At 41.9% G+C, this 12,589-nt stretch overlaps 1 protein-coding gene across 1 annotated transcript; it reads right to left on the bottom strand.

Moving 5' to 3' along the window:
• Positions 1–1,392: 1,392 nt before the first annotated feature.
• Positions 1,393–3,773, bottom strand: LOC124270094 (ninjurin-1-like). Its single transcript, XM_046705113.1, has 2 exons — positions 3,470–3,773; positions 1,393–2,304 (listed from the first exon to the last, which is right to left on the bottom strand). Exons 1-2 carry the CDS (start codon positions 3,530–3,532, stop codon positions 1,957–1,959), a joined length of 411 nt encoding a protein of 136 aa, XP_046561069.1. The 5' UTR covers positions 3,533–3,773; the 3' UTR covers positions 1,393–1,956.
• Between the last annotated feature and the right edge of the window lie 8,816 nt (positions 3,774–12,589).

Consider the following 12,589-nt stretch of genomic DNA (forward strand, 5'->3'; position numbering starts at 1 on the left):
TGCACGACAATAGCTCTCAGCAAAGACAAATGTTTGAGGAAGAATATAATTGTTGCCATCCGATCCTCAATTTATTCTTGCAAAATGCTCAGCTGACTTCGTTAAGAATTCCTGTAACGTCAGTCATATAATTATTGTAACTTGTAACCAGTGTACATAATACTACCCGTCGGGAATGTAGTCAGCTGACTTGGTTGACACATGTCATCGTATCCCAATTGCGTAGATCGATGTTCATGCTGTTGGTCACTGGGTTGTCTGGTCCAGTAACGATTATTTACAGACCGCCGCCATATAGCTGGGATATTGCTGGGTGCGGCGTAAAACTAAACTCACTTATTCGTTAGTAATCGTTACACGGAAGGAATGCGTGTAAAATATAATGACGAGGTGAATTAACGCCATTCAGCATATGTGCGTTAAAATGAGTGAGTGAGTGAATTCGGTTTGACGCTGCTTTGAACAGCATACCTTACATGGTAAATTAGTCGATTCAGTGTATGGTGCTGACAAAACTAGAACGGGACAAAACAGGATTCGAACCAACAAGTAATGGTTTCTTGTGATCCAAAGGGACGCAACACTTAACAGCGCCTCGTGGCGGTTCAGATGTATGCCGCCATGTACGCGTGTGTGTGTGCATGTGTGTGCGTGAGTACGTATGCGTGCGCATGTGGGTGATTACCAACCACTCGTAAACAGCAGATCCTGGACCAGACAATTTAGTGATTGATTTTTAAAGCAATAGTTGGGGTACAGTGATCAACCAGATCACCGAGCTGCTTACCACAGCATATGTGGCTGGCATTCTAACCTTGAAAACACACTGAGAACATGTCCGTGCGTGCGTGCAATATTATACCGTCTTGGACGTAGTGAATCTTTACCGGTATACCCTACAAAACGTATATCATATCAAGTCAAATACTGTTTCATTTTGGAAATGCCATACGCTATTTGTACTGTAGTTCACATAGCATGCTAGACAACATAAATCAATGCCTAAATGTGTCTTTAAAAACTGATCATAACAGCATGTTCAAGTGACAGAGGAATTCACATACCCTCCTAGATAGCCATAACTATGTAATCCGAGTAGGGACATTGTCGCGTTGTCGCATTGTCGCCCTCTCAAAACCAAGTAAAATGAGGCAAAATATACCAAAACGCAACACGCGACATCGCGACAATGCGACAAATGGGCGAAATGTCGCGATGTTGCGTGTCGCTTTTTGGTTAATTTTGCCTCATTTTGCTTGTTTTTGAGAGGGCGACAATGCGACAACGCGACAATGTCCCTTCCAGGTTTCCATACATAACTGCAGTCCCAACATCTTTCTCGAAGAATAGGGTCTGTAAGTCCAATAAGTAAGGAAGAGAGGGTTCGTTTTAATTTTTTATAGATGTCAACATAGGAAATACTCCGAAACATAGTGTTCCTCATAATACATTACTCCTTCATCAGGTGAATGGATGGTACGAGGAAGAGAGCACATATATGTGCATGTAAGAACAACAAAAGTAACAAGACAACAAAGATGCAGGTTAAACAATGGAAGCCAGCACTTAACAGTTAATTAGCGCCGAATATAGACGCACATATACATATACTAGTATATATTCCCTGCCCATCCACAGTATGAAGGAGTAAGGATATACTCCGCAACGCTGTGTTCCTCATAAAAAAGATGTTGCCATAAATACTCTCTTCCTTATGTGTATCACTTCTAATTGCCATTCAAAGACTTCAAATAGCCAGTTCCACATATTCCTATTGTATACATATAACAGCACATCTGGTATGTCCCAGTAGCAGATCCAGAGTGTCATAAGTCCATACCGAACGCAGCTATAAACACATCTGGTATGTCCCGGTAGCAGATCCAGAGTGTCATAACTCCATACCGAACGCAGCTATAAACACATCTGGTATGTCCCAGTAGCAGATCCAGAGTGTCATAACTCCATACCGAACGCAGCTATAAACACATTGGTGATGGTTATTCCGAGGATGAGTCCCACCGTGGAGTTGTTGAGTCGGTGTGCCCGGATGTGAGCGGCTTCGTCATGGACGTCCATGGAGCCGAGGACAGCAATGATGACACCGGTGATAATCTGTAGTATTATTGACACGGCGATGAGGAACACAAGACCGATGAACGTGGCGTCATGGGGGACGGTTTTAGACTTCAGCAGGGCCTTCAGCTGGGATGCGTTCGCCATTAGAAGAGCAAAGTCCAGCATGCCTTGCGCCACAGTCTTCCGGGTGGCGTATGCCGTTCTTGACGTCCCTGACACTACTGGCTGAAATAAAATTGAGAATAAGTGTTAGTTTGTGTATCTGGATGTTGTTTTACGTCGCACAAAGCAATATTTCGACTATATGGCGGCAGTCTGTAAATAATCGAGTCCAGACAATCCAGTGATCTAACATATGTTATATTTGGGATTACACTTTCTTAGTAAAGTACAGATTCTAGTACGTTTGTTGGGTTGAGTCCCAACCGGGATTCGAACCCACAGCCTCAGAATCAGGCACCTAATCGCCAGCACACAAAGTCAACCGCCTAACGCGCTCAGCCTTTGCGGCTAAAATGGAAGCCGGACAACTGCTAGTCTATACTGCGGACTTTGTGTACCGCTCTGATAAGTGTAAATTGCCACGGCTCCCACTACCGAAAGCTATGAATACACACTGCAACTTAGCATGCTTCCAACAAAAGTACTAGAATCTGTACTTTACTAAGAAAGTTTAATCCCAAATATAACTTAGGTTACATTTGACCTTTTTCTAAATGGCATTGTGTATTCATTCCAGTGATCAATATCATGATCATCCATCTACGCAATAGGGATGCAATGATATGTGTCGACCAAGTCAGACGCCTCTTACGACAAGCACGGTTGTTGAAAATCCCGGATCTTCACGGGTGACGAGAGTGAGTGAGTGAGGGAAGGATTGAATTACAAAGTGAAATTAGTATGCCAACCCCTTCCCCCAAACATCCAGCTACAGATTGAACTGTCTTGGCATCCAGTTTAAACCTCTTAAACCATATTAGACTAATTTCTACTCATCTGGATAGAATAGGTGAGTGAGTTTAGTTTTACGCCGCACTCAGCAATATTCCAGCTATGTGGCGGCGGTTCGTAAATAATCGAGTCTGGACCAGACAATCCAGTAATTAACAGCATGAGTATCCAACTACCCAACTTGTATACGATGATATGTTATTTTGACAGAAACAAATAAGTTAGCTCTCTAAAAATTAAAAAGAGCCCCAGGCAGAGAGTCCTGAGGCAGTGAAGGTCCGGGTTAGAATTGATCTTCAGCAACCAACTACTGTCGAAAGAGGCGACTAACGGGATTGGGTGGTCAGGGTCGCTGACTTGGTTGACACATGTCATCGTATCCCATTGCAGTACATTTAAAAGTACAGTTATATACAACACATCAGTATTTACCAACCTGAGTAGCCTCTACCCTGTTCATACTCCACGTACTAGTCATCCTGGGTGCTTGGTCTGCCATCTTCTTGTTTCTAGATCATTACCAATTCATATGCGAAGTATGAAGTCCTTGAGAGGTAACAATCTATTCTTGTTTCCGTAAGTTCATGTATATGTTTAACGTCTGTTTTTATAGCCTACCATACCTGTGTTACTATATGAACCTGTTACTGTATTACATCGGACAGTGGTTTACACTATCACGGCTCTGATCCTACGGTGAGCGGTAAATTTAAACCTAACCTTACTCACATGGCATCTACGCCTTTCACCCCGTACCTACAAGTTAGAGTTCTTATCTGACAAATGACGTACCGTTATATGCAAAAGATCAATCAAGATTTATCGATCGAGGGTAAACATTGTTTAGTATAGGGGTAGTGAACGGCGAAGTGTTATCGGAATATGTATCGTGAACGCGCCTTAACTACGGTGTGTACACTGGTAAATCTATTTCCTTCTCTCTCTCTCTCTCTCTCTCTCTCTCTCTCTCTCTCTCTCTCTCTCTCTCTCTCTCTCTCTCTCTTACTCTCTCTCTCACACACACATATACACACACGTCTCACTGGCGAGTGTATTTTACAGTATTGTTATGAAGTACAATAGGGCCCTGAACTATTTTACTTAAGCCACGAGGCCACTTTGACATTGCCACTAAAGTGGATTACTTAAGGTTAACTGTGTCTAATTCCATTTACTTGCGTTGATCGGTGTGTCATATCTGTAATCCGTGCCAGTAAGGATTTATGTTCAATTTTGTTGATACGTTGCTTCAGTTAAAATGTTCCTCATAACATTACCTCAGTGTATTGCAAGGCCGGTTGAGCCATGTAAACGTTAACATAGCAGAAGTTTGGTGTCGCTAGTTGTATTGTGAGTGAGTGAGCGTAGTTTTACGCCGCACTCAGCAATATTCCAGCTATATGGCCGCGGTCGATAAATAATCGTGTCTGGACCAGACAATCCAGTGATCAACAGCATGAGCATCAAACTATGCAAATGGGATACGATGACATGTGTCAACCAAGTCAGCGAGCCAGACCACCCGATCCCGTTAGTCTCCTCTTACGACAAGCATGGGTTACTGAAGATCAGTTCTAACCCGGACCTTTACGGGTTGTATTGTGACTTGGGGTATTTTCGTTGTCAAGGTTGTATCTTTCTTGCCATCATTACTGACGACAAAGAACATACTATTAGTCATTGAAGTGGATATTCAGAGCATCCTAAATCTCAGATTGTGTACCATTCACTCGAGCACTTGAAAGTGTTGTTGTACTGACAACTGCTGTGAATTCCGGGACAGTACCACTGTGGTCAATTCTGGAGACTAGGAGGTGGCAATAAGTGCTGGTTTGGGTGCTTTTCACGAACTGCAGTATATGTGTAATACAAAATATTTGTTAAGGAAAGCAAGATTTATGAATGTCAACTTCTTTATTGTGAATAACACGACGTTTCGACGTTTCGACGTTTCGGAGCGTATGCGTGCTCATTCATCACCTGATGAAGGAGCAAGCGTACACTCCGAAACGTCGTGTTATTCAAAAGAAAGAAGTTGACATGCATAAATCGTGCTTTTCTTATGTATTCCACTTCTAAAACGCCTTTCAAAGATTTCAATTATTTTTTCCTTTTTAGTTCATTTGGTTTTTCAAGCCAGTCGGTGTATGAAATGATTGTGGACAAACTATTATCTGCCCTTCACCTGTCTGTCAATAGGAATTTCTCTTGGAGTGCCAAATGGAGTGCAAAACTGATTTACCACTAATTCGAATGTTTCAACACAAATGCAATTTTTTTATGAGTTTAGAGTTTTAAGAGTTTTAGTAACAAGAATGTTTACCCCATTTGTGGACAAATTGTTACATATACATATTCGGGCATATGTGAAATCAATTTATCTCATCAATAGCTTTCCAATGATATAAAGTTTGTTCTTGTTGCTCAATCCTTTTTGTAGGTCAAGCTATGTCCTGCTCTGTCACACACAAACAAATGGAATCAGTGTCACATTTACTGCCGCTAATGAACTGTTATCACATGGAAAGAAAAGGTATGCTAACGACCATCAGTCCATAAGAACGACGCATCTGACACATGTAATTGGACATCAACACAAGAGTGAACATTAATGGCCATTTATCTCGAATATGCCATGCTTCTTGAATATGTCGAGCAAATCGAACAACGATTGCTTGGTTGCATTTCTTCGACCATTTTAGAAACTGAGTAACTCTTATTTCTGGTTCAAATCTTAACATCCATTCACAAGACTACCGTCGACAAAAAAATCCATGTAATTGCTGCCTTTGAGTATAATTTGTTTACTGAGTTTGTCGATCTATCTGATACCATAAACGAAGTGAATCGACGGCCAGGGCCGTGAAATGGCGTCCTCATGGGATATGACGAGGAGGAAACTGAGCGACAGCGATCGTTTAGTTTGACAGCATTCTCCGCCAACTGCCGTAATTTTAGCAACATGTACATGTGAGGCTTAAACTCTTCAGGGATCGCTCACACCTGTTTCCAGAGGAGTCAATAATTCCCAGGGCACCGACGCCGATATCGTTATGGCTGCTGTGGTTGGAATATGTTTGGAAAACCCCTTGTATGAGCTAGGGTTGACATCACCTTGCCACCTTTCTTCAGTTATTCCACAAGCTGATAGAAATCATGTAACCGGCCCATATTGAAGTGGATGATCCATCTTGCTTGGTACTAACCCTTGAAGGATGTTCCCAATGATATATTAGGTCGTGCGGAAGTAAACTGAACAACGCTCAATGTAAAAAACATCCTAAATTTCATCACCCCATCCTCGATAATCTCCAGGGTATACATTACGATCACACTCCACTATACCCTGGATGCATCCACGGCTTGACCCCATAATTATATTACCTCCCTTGGTCGGCTTTTTATCTAATCAGCTAAGCCGCCGTTACATCCGAGCTTGCCAGTGTCAACAAAGATAGCGGTCGCAGTCGTGAAGGTTTGTTCGCAGTGCCACTCAGATTGTTTGGGAAATATACAGACAAATTGACAGATCTGAAACTTTAAAAAATATATGAAAGAACTCCTTCTACCTCTTTGAGAGTACCTCTGCATCAATTGTGTTGCCAAGTTTAAACGGTTAGATAATTTAAGAAGCGAAAGTGAGTTGTGATTGGTTCGCTCAACTTCCCAGCGTAGACACCTGATTGGATAAAAAGCCGGCCAAGGGAGGTAATATAATTATGGGACCAAGCTGTGGATGCATCCAGGGTATAGTGGAGAGTGATCGTAACGTATACCCTGGAGATTATCGAGGATGTCCTCATCAATAACTAGCCTCCACAGGAAACATTGCTTGGACTATAAGCTATCGCTGCAACGAAACAGACAACATTACACGAGCGTGTCTGATACCATGCATCTTACAACGAGTTCCATGATAAATGGTGTCTGACAGACACGAGTAGTGCTGTTTCGTACACACCCTAAAATCGCACATACATATTTATGGCGAATGTGCGCACAGTGGTGCATGAATACATGCCACAATGTTTATTTGTGACGTCACCCGACCCACTGCTTTTCACTCATGCCACCGCCTCCGTGGTGTAGTCGTTAGAGCGTCCGTCCGAAGAGCGGAAGGTCGCGGGTTCCATCCCCGGCCGAATCATACCTAAAAATATGGTACTCGTTGGTCCCTGCCTGGCGCTCGGCATTAATGGGTACAACAAGGACTGGTTGGCTCGGAGTCAGTATAATGTGTCTGAGTGGGCTATTCATGCTTAACTGCGACATGGTATCTCAGTGGGCTAGCATTATAAAACCAGCTTAAGTTTAGGCTAGTACAAGCAGACACATATACACACGCATATACACGTCGTCATATGAGCGAAATATTCTCAAGTACGACGTTAAACCCCATTTCACCTCACCTCACCTCACCTCACCTCACCTCACCTCACCTCACTCATGCCAAGTGTGCCCCTCCACACAAACGTGTCCGTCGCACCTGTGACTTATCGAGGCGAATATGTAGTGAAGACTGATTGAGATCTAAGAGCATGTATAAAAAATGTGAAACCATTTGTACATTTTCGACAAAGGTGTAATCGGGACTATCTTATCAATAAGTTGCAGTGAGGAAAGTAGCCCGTCATAATCTGACCTTACGTCATCACATGGAGTCGCCATGGATGGAACCGAAATTCAGTCTCTCACACATATTGATACCAGCTGTCTCACATGGATGTCTCAAGCACAGATGTGTAAGGAATTGAAGCACCAATGCCTTACAGACACGTGACGTGATCGGCCACCGTGATGTCACAAGCAGGTCAGAATACTCAAATATTCTGCCACTCATGTTGGTTAGAGCTCCGTGGTACTACGCTGAAGACAATGGTGATTACTCTTTGCAAACTGAATAAAGGAATGACAGTGGGTGGCAAATATAGTTCCACCCTTGTGTCTTTTGATACGGAGTTGATAAAGTTTACTGGACTCTAGGGCTGGGACGGGTAGGAAAAAATGGAATCGAGTACTTGCATGTACTTACCCGAATCGGAATCGAGGACCCGGAACTGTAAGGAATAAAGCGCTTCTGTCAACTTTCTGAATATCCAATCACGAGTTGACAGAGATTTTTATAGAAAAACTTGAAATGCTGTCAATAAGACACTGAAACTGAACATAGGCTGTTTATTTTACGTCTGTTTAACCAGGGAGACTATATGTGTTGTAGATTATCCCTGGTTTAACCAGGGAGACTATATGTGTTGTAGATTATCCCTGGTTTAACCAGGGAGACTATATGTGTTGTAGATTATCCCTGGTTTAACCAGGGAGACTATATGTGTTGTAGATTATCCCTGGTTTAACCAATATAGCGAGTAACACCATTGCCGCTGTTTAACCAGGGAGACTATATGTGTTGTAGATTATACCTGGTTTAACCAGGGAGACTATATGTGTTGTAGATTATCCCTGGTTTAACCAGGGAGACTATATGTGTTGTAGATTATCCCTGGTTTAACCAGGGAGACTATATGTGTTGTAGATTATACCTGGTTTAACCAGGGAGACTATATGTGTTGTAGATTATCCCTGGTTTAACCAGGGAGACTATATGTGTTGTAGATTATCCCTGGTTTAACCAGGGAGACTATATGTGTTGTAGATTATCCCTGGTTTAACCAGGGAGACTATATGTGTTGTAGATTATCCCTGGTTTAACCAGGGAGACTATATGTGTTGTAGATTATCCCTGGTTTAACCAATATAGAGAGTAACACCATTGCCGCTGTTTAACCAGGGAGACACATGTGTTGTAGATTATCCCTGGTTTAACCAGGGAGACTATATGTGTTGTAGATTATACCTGGTTTAACCAATATAGAGAATAACACCATTGCCGCTGTTTAACCAGAGAGACTATATGTGTTGTAGATTATCCCTGGTTTAACCAGGGAGACTATATGTGTTGTAGATTATCCCTGGTTTAACCAGGGAGACTATATGTGTTGTAGATTATCCCTGGTTTAACCAGGGAGACTATATGTGTTGTAGATTATCCCTGGTTTAACCAGGGAGACTATATGTGTTGTAGATTATCCCTGGTTTAACCAATATAGAGAGTAACACCATTGCCGCTGTTTAACCAGGGAGACTATATGTGTTGTAGATTATCCCTGGTTTAACCAGGGAGACTATATGTGTTGTAGATTATCCCCGGTTTAACCAATATAGAGAGTAACACCATTGCCGCTGTTTAACCAGGGAGACTATATGTGTTGTAGATTATCCCTGGTTTAACCAGGGAGACTATATGTGTTGTAGATTATCCCCGGTTTAACCAATATAGAGAGTAACACCATTGCCGCTGTTTAACCAGGGAGACTATATGTGTTGTAGATTATCCCTGGTTTAACCAATATAGAGAGTAACACCATTGCCGCTGTTTAACCAGGGAGACTATATGTGTTGTAGATTATCCCTGGTTTAACCAATATAGAGAGTAACACCATTGCCGCTGTTTAACCAGGGAGACTATATGTGTTGTAGATTATCCCTGGTTTAACCAGGGAGACTATATGTGTTGTAGATTATCCCTGGTTTAACCAGGGAGACTATATGTGTTGTAGATTATCCCTGGTTTAACCAATATAGAGAGTAACACCATTGCCGCTGTTTAACCAGGAGACTATATGTGTTGTAGATTATCCCTGGTTTAACCAGGGAGACTATATGTGTTGTAGATTATCCCTGGTTTAACCAGGGAGACTATATGTGTTGTAGATTATCCCTGGTTTAACCAGGGAGACTATATGTGTTGTAGATTATCCCTGGTTTAACCAATATAGAGAGTAACACCATTGCCGCTGTTTAACCAGGGAGACTATATGTGTTGTAGATTATCCCTGGTTTAACCAATATAGAGAGTAACACCATTGCCGCTGTTTAACCAGGGAGACTATATGTGTTGTAGATTATCCCCGGTTTAACCAGGGAGACTATATGTGTTGTAGATTATCCCTGGTTTAACCAATATAGAGAGTAACACCATTGCCGCTGTTTAACCAGGGAGACTATATGTGTTGTAGATTATCCCTGGTTTAACCAATATAGAGAGTAACACCATTGCCGCTGTTTAACCAGGGAGACTATATGTGTTGTAGATTATCCCTGGTTTAACCAATATAGAGAGTAACACCATTGCCGCTGTTTAACCAGGAGACTATATGTGTTGTAGATTATCCCTGGTTTAACCAATATAGAGAGTAACACCATTGCCGCTGTTTAACCAGGGAGACTATATGTGTTGTAGATTATCCCTGGTTTAACCAATATAGAGAGTAACACCATTGCCGCTGTTTAACCAGGGAGACTATATGTGTTGTAGATTATCCCTGGTTTAACCAATATAGAGAGTAACACCATTGCCGCTGTTTAACCAGGGAGACTATATGTGTTGTAGATTATCCCTGGTTTAACCAATATAGAGAGTAACACCATTGCCGCTGTTTAACCAGGAGACTATATGTGTTGTAGATTATCCCTGGTTTAACCAATATAGAGAGTAACACCATTGCCGCTGTTTAACCAGGGAGACTATATGTGTTGTAGATTATCCCTGGTTTAACCAGGGAGACTATATGTGTTGTAGATTATCCCTGGTTTAACCAATATAGAGAGTAACACCATTGCCGCTGTTTAACCAGGGAGACTATATGTGTTGTAGATTATCCCTGGTTTAACCAATATAGAGAGTAACACCATTGCCGCTGTTTAACCAGGGAGACTATATGTGTTGTAGATTATCCCTGGTTTAACCAATATAGAGAGTAACACCATTGCCGCTGTTTAACCAGGGAGACTATATGTGTTGTAGATTATCCCTGGTTTAACCAATATAGAGAGTAACACCATTGCCGCTGTTTAACCAGGGAGACTATATGTGTTGTAGATTATCCCTGGTTTAACCAGGGAGACTATATGTGTTGTAGATTATCCCTGGTTTAACCAATATAGAGAGTAACACCATTGCCGCTGTTTAACCAGGGAGACTATATGTGTTGTAGATTATCCCTGGTTTAACCAATATAGAGAGTAACACCATTGCCGCTGTTTAACCAGGGAGACTATATGTGTTGTAGATTATCCCTGGTTTAACCAATATAGAGAGTAACACCATTGCCGCTGTTTAACCAGGGAGACTATATGTGTTGTAGATTATCCCTGGTTTAACCAATATAGAGAGTAACACCATTGCCGCTGTTTAACCAGGAGACTATATGTGTTGTAGATTATCCCTGGTTTAACCAATATAGAGAGTAACACCATTGCCGCTGTTTAACCAGGAGACTATATGTGTTGTAGATTATCCCTGGTTTAACCAATATAGAGAGTAACACCATTGCCGCTGTTTAACCAGGAGACTATATGTGTTGTAGATTATCCCTGGTTTAACCAATATAGAGAGTAACACCATTGCCGCTGTTTAACCAGGGAGACTATATGTGTTGTAGATTATCCCTGGTTTAACCAATATAGAGAGTAACACCATTGCCGCTGTTTAACCAGGAGACTATATGTGTGTAGTAGATTATCCCTGGTTTAACCAATATAGAGAGTTAACACCATTGCCGCTGTTTAACCAGGGAGACTATATGTGTTGTAGATTATCCCTGGTTTAACCAATATAGAGAGTAACACCATTGCCGCTGTTTAACCAGGGAGACTATATGTGTTGTAGATTATCCCTGGTTTAACCAATATAGAGAGTAACACCATTGCCGCTGTTTAACCAGGGAGACTATATGTGTTGTAGATTATCCCTGGTTTAACCAATATAGAGAATAAAACCATTGACGCTGTTACTGTAACTTGACTCCTCACTGCTCATGCTCAGATATATTACAGTCGTTAATGATAACCTCCATTAATCGGACAATGCCAATGATGCAAATGTGTTACGTCAATAATGAAAAAGACAAGTTATTGTCTGCCCATTACAGATTCTCTCCTTTTCCGGGTACTCGATTCCTAGAAATAGGACTCGATTCCAGCTGTACCCGACCCGGATTCCACGAGTATCCCTACTGGAGTTGGTCATTATGGTCACGTAAAACAGTTCGTGGGATTTATAAACCGGATTCCACCATGGACAGTGTTTGACTTGACCAGTACTGTTGGCGCTCGATGAATGTATGCTTGTCGCAAGTCGACTTATAAGGATTGAGTCCAGTGTTTGATTCCGGTCCAGGAAAGTCAGTGTTTGACTTGATCAGTATGTTGATGCTCGATGGAATGTTGCTTGCCTGATGATTCTATATGCTTGTCGCAAGTCGACTTATAAGGATTGAGTCAGTGTTTGACTTGACCAGTACTGTTGTGCCTCGATGAATGTATGCTTGTCGCAAGTCGACTTATAAGGATTGAGTCAGTGTTTGACTTGACCAGTACTGTTGTGCCTCGATGAATGTATGCTTGTCGCAAGTCGACTTATAAGGATTGAGTCAGTGTTTGACTTGATCAGTACTGTTGTGCCTCGATGAATGTATGCTTGTCGCAAGTCGACTTA

The sequence above is a fragment of the Haliotis rubra genome, unplaced genomic scaffold (genome assembly GCF_003918875.1).
Source record: "Haliotis rubra isolate DU_JTF1 unplaced genomic scaffold, ASM391887v1 Scf15, whole genome shotgun sequence".
In the NCBI taxonomy this organism is placed as follows: Eukaryota; Metazoa; Mollusca; class Gastropoda; order Lepetellida; family Haliotidae; genus Haliotis; species Haliotis rubra.

Bases quoted from the DNA above. Each gene is read 5' to 3' on its own strand.
- LOC124270094 (XM_046705113.1), bottom strand. From the start codon at position 3,532: ATGGCAGACCAAGCACCCAGGATGACTAGTACGTGGAGTATGAACAGG. The intron at 2,305-3,469 runs GTTGGTAAATAC...ATTTTATTTCAG, and splicing joins ACAGGGTAGAGGCTACTCAG to CCAGTAGTGTCAGGGACGTC.